Source organism: Mobula birostris, chromosome 3 (genome assembly GCF_030028105.1).
Source record: "Mobula birostris isolate sMobBir1 chromosome 3, sMobBir1.hap1, whole genome shotgun sequence".
Taxonomy (NCBI): domain Eukaryota; kingdom Metazoa; phylum Chordata; class Chondrichthyes; order Myliobatiformes; family Myliobatidae; genus Mobula; species Mobula birostris.
Window position 1 is genome coordinate 111211437 of NC_092372.1, and position 14388 is coordinate 111225824.

Sequence of the window (14388 nt, forward strand, 5' to 3'; positions counted from 1 at the left end):
GGATGCCATGCCATACCACATCCAGCACTCTGCTTGAGTGCATCGACTCTGATGCCTTTCTTCTGGGTGGCTGCAAATAGGTGACGCCTGGCTTTAGACCCAGAACTTGCTATGACTGAGGCCATGCAGTTCCCACCGTCGTTCACCAATAAACCAGTGATTATGATTTGCAGCATCCCACATTAACAATGCCCAGCAGGGTATTTTACTCGGTACAGTATATCAGTTGAAACACTGAAAATCAGTCACCTGGAGTCCAACTCGAATTCTCTTGGTTAGAGCTCCTTCAGGGAAGACAGCTTGAACCTGTGGTACCACAGTGCTGCTCAGCACACCTCCTTCTGGCCCAATCAAGTTACTATCCTGTCTGACTCTGGATACTACTGCAAAGTATTGTGGGAAGTCCCTGGTGATGATACGGCAAATTCGTTTTTTGTCAAGTTCCTCTGGACTATCAAGCACTGTAATAGTAAAAAAACACAGCCATCGGTGATTTTCTATTTAAATTATTTATTCTCATCATAAATGTGCATCTCACTGATTTGAGATTTCTTTAAACAAAAAAATGACCAAAAAACTATGGAAGTCTGCCATATGCAACTATCCAACTCAAAAATATACTTTCAGAATATATTCCAAAAGGTTCTGTAGAGTCCATTGAATCAAAAATATTTTGCTTTAATAGTCTGCACCTCATCTTCAAAGTACTTTTTAAGTTCCTCCCATGATAATGAAAAGGTGCATGTTGACCATTTGAATTCAGAATTGTCTTGCGATAGAAGACAGAAGATAGTGATCGATGGAACCTATTCTTGTTCTTGCTGAAGGTCCATGACTAGTGGTGCTTTGCTCTGTACTCTGTAAGCCATACTCTGGGACTTTTAGCGTTTTTGATTCTAATATATATATACACACACACTTGGCATTATTAGTTGAGTTACCATTGAGATCAAGAATCAGAATTTTATGTTGCAGCTTTATAAGACTCTGGTTAGGCTGTGTTTGAGTACTGCATTCAATTCTTGTCACCTCAATATAGACAGGATGTGGAAGCCATGCATTCAAGGCTTACCAGAGTGTTGCATGGATTAGAGGGCACATGCTACAAGAAGAGGTTGCCCAGTCGAGGGTTGTTTACTCTGGATCAATGCAGGCTGAGAGGAGACCTGAGAAGTTCATAAAATTATAGATCGATAGACAACCAGCATCTTTTTCCCAGGATTGAAATACCTAATACTAGAGGACATTTTAGTTGAGAGGGGGAATACTCAAAGGAGATTTGAACCAGAATTAGGGTTAATATCACCGGCATATATCATGAAGTTCATTGTTTTGTGGCAGCAATCTATTGCAATACATAATAATAAAAACTATAAATTACATAAGAGGTATATGTATATCAAAATAAATTAAACAAATAAAAGGAGAGGGAAAAGAAATTCTGAGGTAGTGTTCATGGGTTCACTGTCCATTCAGAAACCTGATGATAGAGGGGAAGAATCTGTTCCTGCAACAACAAGAAGAGGACAATGTCCTGAGTGATGGGGGTCCTTAATGATGGATGCTGAATTTTTGAGGCCTTTGAAAGTGTTCTGGATGCTGGGGAGGCTAGTGCCCATGATGGAACTGCCTGATAACAACTTTTTGCAGCTTTTTCCGATCCTATGCAGTGGTCCCTCCATAAAAAACAGTGATGCAACCAGTTTCTCCACAGTTCACCTGTAGAAATTTACGAGTGTCTTTGGTGACATACCAATTCTCCAAATGAAATATAGCCACTGCTGTGTTTCTTTGTAATTGCATCAATATGTTGAGCCCAGGAAAGATCTTCAGAGATGTTGACACCCAGGAACTTGAAACTGGTCACTCTTTCCACTGCCAATCCCTCAATGAGAACTAGTGTGTGTCCCCTTGACTTCCCCTTCCTAAAGCCCACAATCAATTCTTTGATCTTGTTGATGTTGAGTACAAGGTTGTTGCTGTGACACCACTCAACCAGCTGATGTATCTCGCCCCTCCTGTACACCTCCTCATCACCATCTAAAATCATTCTACCAATAATTGTGTCGTTGGCAAATTCGTTGATGCTAGTTGAGCTGTGCCTAGCCACACAGAGTAGAGCAGTGGGCTAAGCTCGCATCCTTTAGCTGTGCCAGTGTTGACTGTCAGTAAGGAGGAGATGTTATTTCCAATGGGCACAGACTATGATCCCCCAGTGAGGAAGTCAAGGATCCAGTTATAGAGGGAGGTCCAGGTTTTGGAGATTTTTGATTAGAAATTAGGGTATGATAGTGCTGAGCACTGTGCTGAAGTCAATAAACAGCAATAAGTATTACTATTGTCCATATGATCCAAAACTGAATGGAGAGCCAGTGAGATTGTATCTGCTGTAGAACTATTGTAGTGATATGTATGGGGCAAGTTCTTTCACACAGAGAGTGGGGGTTCCTGAAATGCACTGCTAGGGGTCGTGGTGGACGCAGAGACAATATAAATGTTAAGGTTATTAAGTCAGGCTCATGAACATGCAGGAAAAATGGCAGATGGAACACGTGATGCAGAAGGGTTTTGGTGTCATAACTTAAGTAGTTTGGCATCACATTGCGGACCAAAGGGGCCTTTTCCTGTGGTGTATTGTCACAGACAATATCTGTGAGAAGAGAAAAAGTTGCAATTTCAGGTTGATGACCTTTAATCACAAATATAAAAAGTTAGAAATTAAAACAGTGTTAAACTGCACGGATAGAAGAGAGTTGGAGGGAAGGGGATTATCTCTACTAGGATGGAGAATGGAAAGTGGGGAGACCTGTGACAAGCTGCTGAGGAATTGTTAACAACAGATTATCTGTCTCTAAATAGGAGATGCATGAGAATGAAACAAAGGAAAAAAGGAAAGAATAAGCAACAAAAATCTCAGCACAGTAAGATACAAAACATTGTAGGCACTGGGAATAAAAACTGGATTCTGTTATTAATCAACATTTCAGACAGCATCTGTGCTGATGCTTTTCAAAAGGATACAAAATATATCTTCTACTAAACAAAGCAGTGATACTGGCTTCATTATGACCCAACGTTTCAATGCCTAGTCTTGCTTAATAATTTAGAAATTATTTTAATCTATTAACAATAAAAGTCAAAAGCAGATTCACATAAGACTGCAAATGTGAGGACCAACTTCCAGCTAACTGAATGTATCTTCAAGGCATGCTGCACGATTACACGAGAACCTGATGAAAAAGCCTCATTTAGCCCCTTTCTTCTGTTTTACGCATGTCTTACCCTCAACCACTCCCTGTCAACCAACAGGTTTGTTACCTTCATCCATCCCATTCAATATTTCATTCAGTTCTTCCTCAGTATATTCACACTGATGCTCCTTCCATATCTCTCCAGTTTCACTCCGCAGTACTACCAACTCTCGTTCCTTCCCACGTACGGCTGCAAAGTGTGGAATCTCCACAATCACTGGCCTGAAACATTAGTGGTAGAAGTGAGTTAAAGAGGGAGACAGACCCAATACTAATATGTCTCATGCCACACCACAGTTTAATATAGTCTGTAACAAAGTGAGTTATCATTCATTTTCCAACATGGATACAGATAAGCAGACAGAAACTAATGAGAACAATCAGAGGAATTGCCAGGGCCAGGAAACATCCGCCTAGCTTTAGAATTAATAGATATGCATTACATTATTCAAACTGAGGTACCTGAAAATGTAATTCCTTCTTTTAGTTTCTGATTTCAATCATTTTTGCTCATGTGGAGTTTATCCATTTAGGAAGCTTTGATTGAACATCGAAACTTTTTGCTATTGATGTGTTCTTTGGCTTAATAAGTTATCATTATGTCCAACATAATGGCTGAAGCTTGATACGAAAATTGGATGGGTTGAAACATCCTCAGAAATGTAAGCAGAAATTGAAACAGATTACCAACTCCTGTAATTAAATACTATAATAAGATTTCTGACAGGATTAATTTTAATTGGTAACTGAATTTCACAGACCTAAGTAAGTAGCAGTAGAAAGTTGATGAAGGGCAGAATCTATCTCTTCCTGCTGTCTACTCCTACCTTCTACAATCTGTCTCCTCCAACTTGCCAATAAACGTCCGACCACATCTATTCAATTCAATCATACACCCTTTCTCTGATTACATATAGAATACCTACCACACCCTGTACCGAACAACTAACATTACCACCTCAACCCCAAATGATTGTTAGCTGACATCTTAGTATATCTTCCAGACCATTTTTGGACTTCTGCAACACTTGCACTATAACTAACAATGTATATTGTACTTCAATCTCCTGTTGCATTCAGCCCTCCAGCAGGACCACATAAACCTTCCAACTCTTGTTGAAATTAGAGCCTCTTATCCATCATCTGATCCCTCAATCACCATGGAACCTTCTGACTGAAATTTAACTTTTCCCCCTTCCACCACCATTCTATTGCTCGACTCCTCAAATACCAGCAATGACCACCATCCAATTCACTTCCAACCACTAGTTGAAGTGTCTGCACTGTGCTGTCCTGTTCTATATTCTATGTTCAATGTTTATACCATTGGTTTGTGGACCACCAAGGCAGAATAGGAATGCTGTTCTTCCATTAATGGAAGTGTGGACCAGGGTGTCACAGATGGAAGAGCCTCTGCATTTACTTAAAGGTGAGGAGAAGCAAAGATATGTTTGATTATGGAATGTGTAAAGGAGAACAAAATGATTGTTACTCCAGATCTGATGCAACATAAAACAACACAATAAGAATAAAGAACACAATAAAAGTAAATGTAAATATAAAAGCAGTCCTACGAAACAGAGTGTGGCTGTATAAATATAAGATTAGCTTATAAACATAGACTGGTTGGAAATGTTAGGTGCAGCAGTAACTGTACATAAGATGACTGAGAGGAAATGATAAAGTGACAGAGTGGATCTTGGCAACGGCAACTCGTCCAGGTAGCAGCAGTACATATAAAACCACAATATGACAGTGACTGGGTAAGAGTGGATGTGAGTGCAGATTGCAGTAGTACATGGGAGTGCGAAGGGTGAGCAGAGGCTATGGAGAGGAGTGGTTGATGTGCATGCAGTGATAGAAGGAGGTGGTGGGGTGGGTTAATGGGTGGAGGTGTTGATTAGCCTGACCACTTGAGGAAAGTAGTGGTCCTGGTGTGGATGTTGCATAACCTCTTCCCTGATGAGAGTGGAACAAACAGACTTTAAACACGGTGGGTGGCATCCTTCATGATGTTACTGGCCTTTTTCCAGCACCTTTCAGTATATATGTCCTTGTCTTGCTGGTGTTGGTGATTCACTAGGAAGTTTTAACTACCCTTTGTAGAGCTTTTCTGTCTGCTGCAGTACAGTTTCCATACCAAACAGTGATGCAGCATGTTAGGATGCTCTTGACTGCACATCTGTAGAAGGATGTGAATATACTGCAGACCTGCACAGTCCCCAGCTCTCTCAGAAGATAGAGGCATTGATGAACTTTCAGAGAGTCATAGAAAATTACAGCATAGAAACAGGCCCTTCAGCCCATCTAGTCCAGTCCAAACGATTTAATTGGCCTAGTCCCATCGACCTGCACTGGAACCATAGCACTCAATTGTCTTACCATCCACCTTGCTATCCAAACTTCTCGAAAACGTTATCATCCAGCTTGCATGCACCACTTGTGCCGGCAACTCATTCCACACTCTCCTGACCTTCTTGAGTGAAGAATCCCTTATACCACTACTTTCAACGAATTATGGATCTGTATTCCCAGATCCCTTTGTCCTACCACATCCCTCAGTGCCTTTCCGTTCACTGTGTAAGACCTACCCTGTTTGGTCCTACCAAAGTGCAACACCTCACACTTGTCTGCATTAAATTCCATTTGCCATTTTTCAGCCCATTTTTCCAGCAGGTCCAGATCCTGCTGCAAGCTCTGACAGACTGCTTTGCCACCCACTATATCCCCAATCCTGGTGTCATCTGCAAGTTTGCTGATCCAGTTAACCAGATCTTCATCCTGATCATTGATATAGACAAACAACAAAGGACCCAGCACTGATCCTTGCGGCACTCCACTAGTCACAGGACTCCAATCTGAGAGGCAACCACTACTACCACTCTCTGGCTACTTCCACAAAGCCAATGTCTAATCCAATTTACTACCTCATCTTGAATGGCAAGTGACTGAACCTTCCTGACCAACCTCCCACGCGGGACCTTGTCAAATACCTTGCTGAAGTCCATATAGACAATGTTCACTGCCTTACGTGTAACTTCCTCGAAAAACCCTCTAAGTTTTGTGAGACATGATCTACCATGCATAAAGCTATACTGACTCTCTCTAATTAGTGTGAGATGAGTACTCTCAGGAATGTGAAACTACCTACAATTTCCCCTGCTGTGTCACTGATATAAAGAGGGGTGTGAGTGGTGCAGGTTTTCCTGAGTCAACAACCATCTCCTTAATCTTGTTGACATTGGTTATTTACCTAGCTCTAGGCCTTGACCTTGTCTGTAGGCTGGCTAATCCTTGTTAGTGATGGGCCCCACAACTGTCTTGCCATTGGCGAGCTTAACAATGTGATTGCTTGGGTGTTTGACTGTGTAGCAGCCTGGGAGCAAAATGTCCAGCCTTGGGCTCAGCATACAGCCCAGCAGGGGAAACCCGTGTTGAGGATGATGCAGAGAGAGGGGCGGTTGTGCATCCTGACAGTCTGTGGCCAGTAGTTTATTTAGACCAAGGATTAGCACAAACCCGGATATTTGTATTACTGTTGCAAACATGAGAAAATCTGCCGATGCTAGAAATTCAAGTGACACACACAAAATGCTGGTGGAACGCAGCAGGCCAGGCAGCATCTATTGATGAAGATTGGCCTGCTGCGTTCGTGTGTGTTGCTTGATGTGTATTACTGTAATGGTTTTGGGTTCACTGTCTGCAAATGCCTGAACGCAAAAGAATTTTAAGCCCTATGCAGTATAGATATCATAAGACCATAGACCATAAGACATAGGAGCAGAATTAGGCCATTTGGCCCATCAAGCCTGCTCCACCATTCAATCATGGCTGAATCCTTATGCCCCCTCTCTGCCCCACTCCTTGGCCTTCTCTCCATAACCTTTGATACCGCGACCAATCAAGAACCTATCATCTCTGCCTTAAATACACCCAATGACCTGGCCTCCACAGCCGCCTGTGGTGATAAATTCCATAAATTCACCACCCTCTGGCTAAAGAAATTTCTCAGCATCTCTGTTTTAAATAGGTGCTCCTCTATCCTGAGGCTTTGCCCTCTTGTTCTAGATTCTCCCACCATGGGAAACATCCTTTCCACATATACTCTGTCCAGGCATTTGTCCTGGTCTCTCCCACCATGGGAAACATCCTTTTCACATCTACTCTGTCCAGGCCTTTCAACATCTGAAAAGTTTCAATGAGGTGCCCCCCCCAGCCTTCTAAATTTCAATGAGTACAGACCTACAGCTATCAAACGTTCCTCATATGATAACCTTTTCATTCCTGGAATCATCCATGTGAACCTCCTCTGAATCTTCTCCAATGCCAGTACAAATTTTCTTAGATGAGGAGCCCAAAATTGTTCACAATATTCAAGGTGAGGCCTCGTCAGTGCCTTACAAAGCCTCAGCATCACATCCCTGCTCTTGTTTTCTAGACCTCTTGAAATGAATGCTAACATGGCATTTGTCTTCCTCACCACCAATTCTACCTGCAAGTTAACCTTTAGGGTGTCCTGCAGAAGGTCTTCCAGGTCTGTCTGAATCTCACATCTTTGGATTTTCACCCCATTTAGAAAATAGTCCATACATTTATTACTTCTACCAAAGTGCATGGGCACACATTTTCCAACAATATATTTCATTTGCCACTTTGGTGCCCACTCTCCTAATCTGTTTAAGTCTTTCTGCAGCCTACCTGTTTCCTCAACACTACCTGCCCCTCCACCAATCTTCATATCATCTGCAAACTTGGCAACAAAGCCACCTATTCCATCATCTAAATCATTTATATACAGCATAAAAAGAAGTGGTCCCAACACCAACCCCTGCAGAACACCACTAGTCACTGGCAGCCAACCAGAAAAGGATCCTTTTATTTCCACTCGCTGCCTCCTACTACCAATCAGCCAATGCTCTAGCCATGCCAGCAACTTTCCTGCAACACCATGAGCTCTTAACTTGGTAAGCAGCCTCAAGTGTGGCACCTTGTCAAAGACCTTCTGAAAGTCCAAATATGCAACATCCACTACATCCCCTTTATCTATCCTACTTGTAATTTCCTCAAAGAATTCCAACAGCTTTGTCAGGCAAAATTTTCCCTTGAGGAAACAGAGAAACATAGAAAACCTACAGCACAATACAGGCCCTTCAGCCCACAAAGTTGTGCTGAACATGTCCCTACCTTAGAAATTACTAGGGTTACCCATAGCTCTCTATTTTTCTAAGCTCCATGTACCTATCCAAAAGTCTCTTAAAAGACCCTATCCTATCCGCCTCCACCACCGTTGCCGGCAGCTCATTCCATGCACTCACCACTCTCTGCGTAAAAAACTTACCCCTGACATCTCCTCTGTACCTACTCCCCAGCACCTTAAACCTGTGTCCTCTTGTGGCAACCATTTCAGCCCTGGGAAAAAGCCTATGACTATCCACATGATCAATGCCTCTCAGCATCTTATACACCTCTATCAGGTCACCTCTCATCCTCTGTCGCTCCAAGGAGAAAAGGCCCAGTTCACTTTCAGCTTGCTCCTGCCCCACCAAACTCATTTCTGCATACCTCGACACTGTTTTATCACCCCTTGTTCAATCCCTTCCGACCTATGTTCGTGACTCTTCTCACGCTCTTAAACTTTTCGATGATTTTAAGTTCCCTGGCCCTCACCGCTTTATTTTCACCATGGATGTCCAGTCCTTATATACTTCCATCCCCCATCAGGAAGGTCTCAAAGCTCTACACTTCTTTTTGGATTCCAGACCTAATCAGTTCCCCTCTACCACCACTCTGCTCCATCTAGCGGAATTAGTCTTTACTCTTAATAATTTCTCCTTTGGCTCCTCCCACTTCCTCCAAACTAAAGGTGTACCTATGGGCACCCGTATGGGTCCTAGCTATGCCTGCCTTTTTGTTGGGTTTGTGGAACAATCTATGTTCCGTGCCTATTCTGGTATCTGTCCCCCACTTTTCCTTCGCTACATCGACGACTGCATTGGCGCTGCTTCCTGCACGCATGCAGAACTCGTTGACTTTATTAACTTTGCCTCCAACTTTCACCCTGCCCTCAATTTTACCTGGTCCATTTCCGACATCTCCCTCCCCTTTCTAGATCTTTCTGTCTCTGTCTCTGGAGACAGCTTATCCACTGATGTCTACTATAAGCCTACTGACTCTCACAGCTATCTGGACTATTCCTCTTCTCACCCTGTCTCTTGCAAAAATGCCATCCCCCTCTCGCAATTCCTCCGTCTCTGCCGCATCTGCTCTCAGGATGAGGCTTTTCATTCTAGGACGAGGGAGATGTCTTCATTTTTTAAAGAAAGGGGCTTCCCTTCCTCCACTATCAACTCTGCTCTTAAACGCATCTCCCCTATTTCACGTACATCTGCTCTCACTCCATTCTCCCGCCACCCCACTAGGAATAGGGTTCCCCTGGTCCTCACCTACCACCCCACCAGCCTCCGGGTCCAACATATTATTCTCTGTAACTTCCGCCACCCAACGGGATCCCACCATTAAGCACATCTTTCCCTCCCCCCCTCCCTCTGCATTCCGCAGGGATCGCTTCCTACACAACTCTCTTATCCATTCGTCCCCCCCATCCCTCTCCACAGATCAACCTCCTGGCACTTATCCGTGTAAGCGGAACAAGTGCTACACATGCCCTTACACTTCCTCCCTTACCACTATTCAAGACCCCAAACAGTCCTTCCAGGTGAGGCAACACTTCACCTGTGAGTCGACTGGGGTGATATACTGCGTCCGGTGCTCCCGATGTGGCCTTTTATATATTGGTGAGACCCGATGCAGACTGGGAGGCCGCTCTGCTGAACATCTACGCTCTGTCCGCCAGAGAAAGCAGGATCTCCCAATGGCCACACATTTTAATTCCACATCCCATTCCCATTCTGACATGTCTATCCACGGCCTCCTCTACTGTAAAGATGAAGCCACACTCAGGTTGGAGGAACAACACCTTATATTCCGTCTGGGTAGCCTCCAACCTGATGGCATGAACATCGACTTCTCTAACTTCCACTAGGCCCCACCTCCCCCTCGTACCCCATCTGTTACTTATTTTTATGCACACCTTCTTTCTCTCACTCTCCTTTTTCTCCCTCTGTCCCTCTGAATATACCTCTTGCCCATCCTCTGGGTCCCCCCCCCTTGTCTTTCTTCCCGGACCTCCTGTCCCATGATCCTCTCGTATCCCCTTTTGCCAATCACCTGTCCAGCTCCTGGCTCCATCCCTCCCCCTCCTGTCTTCTCCTATCATTTTGGATCTCCCCCTCCCCCTCCTACTTACTCACTCTTCCTTCAGTTAGTCCTGACGAAGGGTCTCGGCCTGAAACGTCGACTGCACCTCTTCCTACAGATGCTGCGTTCACCAGCAACTTTGATGTGTGTTGCTTGAATTTCCAGCATCTGCAGAATTCCTGTTGTTTGTCCTAGTTCACTCAACCTGTTTTCATAAGGCATGCTCCCCAATCTAGGCAACATCCTTGTAAATCTCCTCTGCACCCTTTCTATGGTTTCCACATCCTTCCTGTAGTGAGGCAACCAGAACTGAGCGCAGTACTCCAAGTGGGGCCTGACCAGGGTCCTATATAGCTGCAACATTACCTCTCGGCTCTTAAACTCAATCCCACGATTGACAAAGGCCAATACACTGTATGCCTTCTTAACCACAGAGTCAACCTGCGCAGTTGCTTTAAGCGTCCTATGGACTCGGACCCCAAGGACCCTCTGATGCTCCACACTGCCAAGAGTCTTACCATTAATACTGTATTCTGCCATCATATTTGACCTACCAAAATGAACCACTTCACACTTATCTGGGTTGAACTCCATCTACCACTTCTCAGCTCAGTTTTGCGTCCTATCAATGTCTCGCCGTAACCTCTGACAGCCCTCCACACTATCCACAACACCTCCAACCTTTGTGTCATCAGACTTTGTACTATCTTGTCCTGTGTCACCCAGTACTACATCACCTCATCCTTAACAATTGACTCTAACATCTTCCCAACCACTGAGGTCAGGGTAACTGGTCTATAATTTCCTTTCTGCTGCCTTCCTCCTTTCTTAAAGAGTGGAGTGACAGCTGCAATTTTCCAGTCCTCTGGCACCAATGATTTTTGAAAGATCATTACCAATGCCTCCACAATCTTTACTGCTACCTCTTTCAGAACCCTAGGGCGCAGTTCATCTGGGCCAGGTGACTTGTGTAACCTTAGATCTTTCAGCTTTTTGATCACCTTCTCCCTTGTAATAGTAACTGCACTCACTTCTCTTCCCTCACACACTTCAACATCTGGCACACTGCTAGTGTCTTCCACAGTGAAGACACATTTAGTTCATCTGCTATCTCTTTATCCCCCATTATTATTGCTCCAGCCTCATTTTCCAGCGGTCCTATATCCTGCGATGGGCATTTTCATGCCTTACAAGGCACAGATTGGAAGTCTGTGTGGGGCACCACTCCTCACACGGACACTAGAGCAATGTGTGGTTAAGTGACTTGCTTAAGGACACAAACACGCTGCCACAGCTGAGGCTCGAACTAGCGACCTTCAGATCATAAGACGAACACCTTAACCACTTGGCCACGTGTCCACTCAGGCCTCTCATGGTCTGAGTCAACGTTCTCTCCCTATATCCACACTCATCTCTCTTTTTTTACCAATTTGAAAAAGCTTTTACTATCCACTTTGATATTGTTTGCTAGCTTGCTTTCATATTTCATCTCTTCCCTCCTAATAAATTTTAGTTGCTCTCTGTAGGTTTTTAAAATCTTCCTAATCTTCTGTCCTCCCACTAATTTTTGCTTTGTTGTATGCCCTCTCCTTTACTTGAACATCAACAGATACTCTCACTATAGGGAGGTTATACTGCATCCACTTTCTCGTCCTTCTCTAGACTTTCAGTGAGGTTTAACTGCCAAAACACACTATTTGAGTGGTGGGCCCCTCCTCTCTACCAAGGCTATTGAAATAGTTTAAACACAGTTATGTTAGTTTTAATGATACTTATTTAAATTCAGACAAATTCATAACATACATTTAACACTCAGAATTTCTAATTTATAAAATATTTCTGAATTTCAAAAGATCTGCAAACTACAAAGAATTTTCAAACAGGTACAGTTCTTACAAACTCGAAGAACATACCAACGAGTTGCAGATGAACAAGTCGTCCATTGCAGACAATGAAGGTTGAGGAATGAATTCCAGTTCTTCTTTCTGTCACCCCATCTTTCTGTCACTAACCTTCCCCAAACTGTGATTGGTATTCATACTATTTTTTACAAGATGACATCATTTGCATGTGAAACTTTTGCAAAGCTGTGCTTCCAACTTCAAACTGATTGTTGCTTGCAATTTACATTAAGAACTAGAGACTGGTTCTCATTTACAACAAAAAGATGAGTAAATAATATTTGTTAAAAGATTAACTTTATCGTCAACAACTCTGACACTATGGAAAGGTTATGCAGCTGTGGTAGAAAGCTGAGCTGAGCAGCAAGCCTTTCAGTGGCTGGGAAGTGAATATCTGCTGCAGTATTAATAAAAGTAAAATACAGATAGATTGAAATAGGAGTAGCATTTTAGAAAACCTGTTCAAAATTATTAATATTAGGCTTCTAAAAAGATAATTGAAAAATAACAACATTTCTAAATAGTATTATTGTAACCGCTCACTATCCAAATACTGATATGTACACCAGGTCATCATCCAACATCACGTGTTCTTCCAATTTTCTAGCTGGCATCAAGATAGCCCTGAGACATCTCCTGTGAAAACATCTCACTGCTCTTGAGTTTTGGAAAAAAAATCATTCATTAGGTAGTTAAAATAATCATTCTGTATGTTTTTATTATGGGGGGTGGATTTAAAGAATCGAGGGGCAGCCGTGCCAACAAAACTTTAGTGTGAGTAGTGGATTCACTAGCCCTGGAATAGAGCCTCATGGGAGGTAGAGCAGAATGAAGCATAGTCAAGGTATTCGTGGGAATAGGCGTGTTGTTAGCAAGCCTACCACCTGAGATAGAGATCCAAAAAATAAGGGGAAGAGTCAGAGACTGACCAAGTAAAGATGAGGGCAGAGTTTGTTGCTTTCACCCAACATTTCTGTCTTATTTTGTCTCTGGATGTGTCCAGTCTCAAGTACATCTTCCCACTCTGTATCTCTGTACTCCTACAGACTTTTGTCTATATTCTCACTCTCTGTCTGCTTCCATTCATTTATTAACCAGTTCATTTTGTTTACTGCTTATCCCTATGGATATCATAGTTTTATCCTTTCAGAAAATGCCCCTCCTCCCACCCTCTCTGTAATTTAACAAACTTCTTTTGTCTCCCCAGTTCCAATGGATCTAAATGACCCTAATTGTAAATATCACTCCACTCTTCAAGAAGGGAGAGAGGCAGAAGAAAGGAAAATATAGGCCAGTTAGTCTGATCTCATTAGCTGGGAAAATGTTGGAGTTGATTATTAAGCATGAGGTCTCTGGGTAGTTGGAGGCAAATTATAAAATAGGCCATATAGAGCATGGTTTCCTCAAGGGAAAATCTTCTACAACCCCATGGTATTACAGGAAAGATTCTAGCATGGATAAAGCAGTGGTTGATTGGCAAGAGGTAAAGAGTGGCAATAAATGAGGTCTTTTCTGGCTGGCTGCTGGTGAGTAGTGGTGTTCTACAGAGGTCTGTTCTGGGACCAATTCATCTTATGTTATGTATCAGGATTTGGATGATGGAATTGATGACTTTATTGCAAAGTTTGCAGACAATATGGATAGGTGGAGGGGCGGTAGTTTTCAGGAAGTAGAGAGGCTACAGAAGGACTTAGACAGATTAGGAGAATGAGCAAAGAAATGGCAGATGGAATACAGTGTCAAGAAGTTTATGGTCATGCACTTTGATAGAAGAAGTGAAAGGGTTGACTGTTTTCTAAATGGAAAGAAAATACAAAAAGCTGAGGTGCAAAGGGACTTGGGAGTCCTTGTGCAGGATTCCCTAAAGGATAATTTACAGGTTGAGTCTGTGGTGAGGAAGACAAATGCAACATTAGCATTCATTTCAAAAGAACTGGAATATAAAAGCAAGGATGCAATGTTGAGACTTTATAAAGCAC

The 14388-nt window shown here is 43.0% G+C and overlaps 1 protein-coding gene across 4 annotated transcripts in view; it reads right to left on the reverse strand.

Annotated features, from left to right (window-relative positions):
* The window catches only part of ank2b (ankyrin 2b, neuronal), an 859694-nt gene that overhangs the window by 155834 nt on the left and 689472 nt on the right, over positions 1-14388 (reverse strand). For all 4 annotated transcript variants that reach the window (XM_072253201.1, XM_072253200.1, XM_072253199.1 and 1 more), the window contains 2 exons: positions 3319-3473; positions 250-461 (listed from right to left, as the gene is read on the reverse strand). In XM_072253201.1, the coding sequence (XP_072109302.1) occupies positions 250-461; positions 3319-3473 (367 nt within the window). The remainder of the gene's footprint in view (positions 1-249; positions 462-3318; positions 3474-14388) is intronic.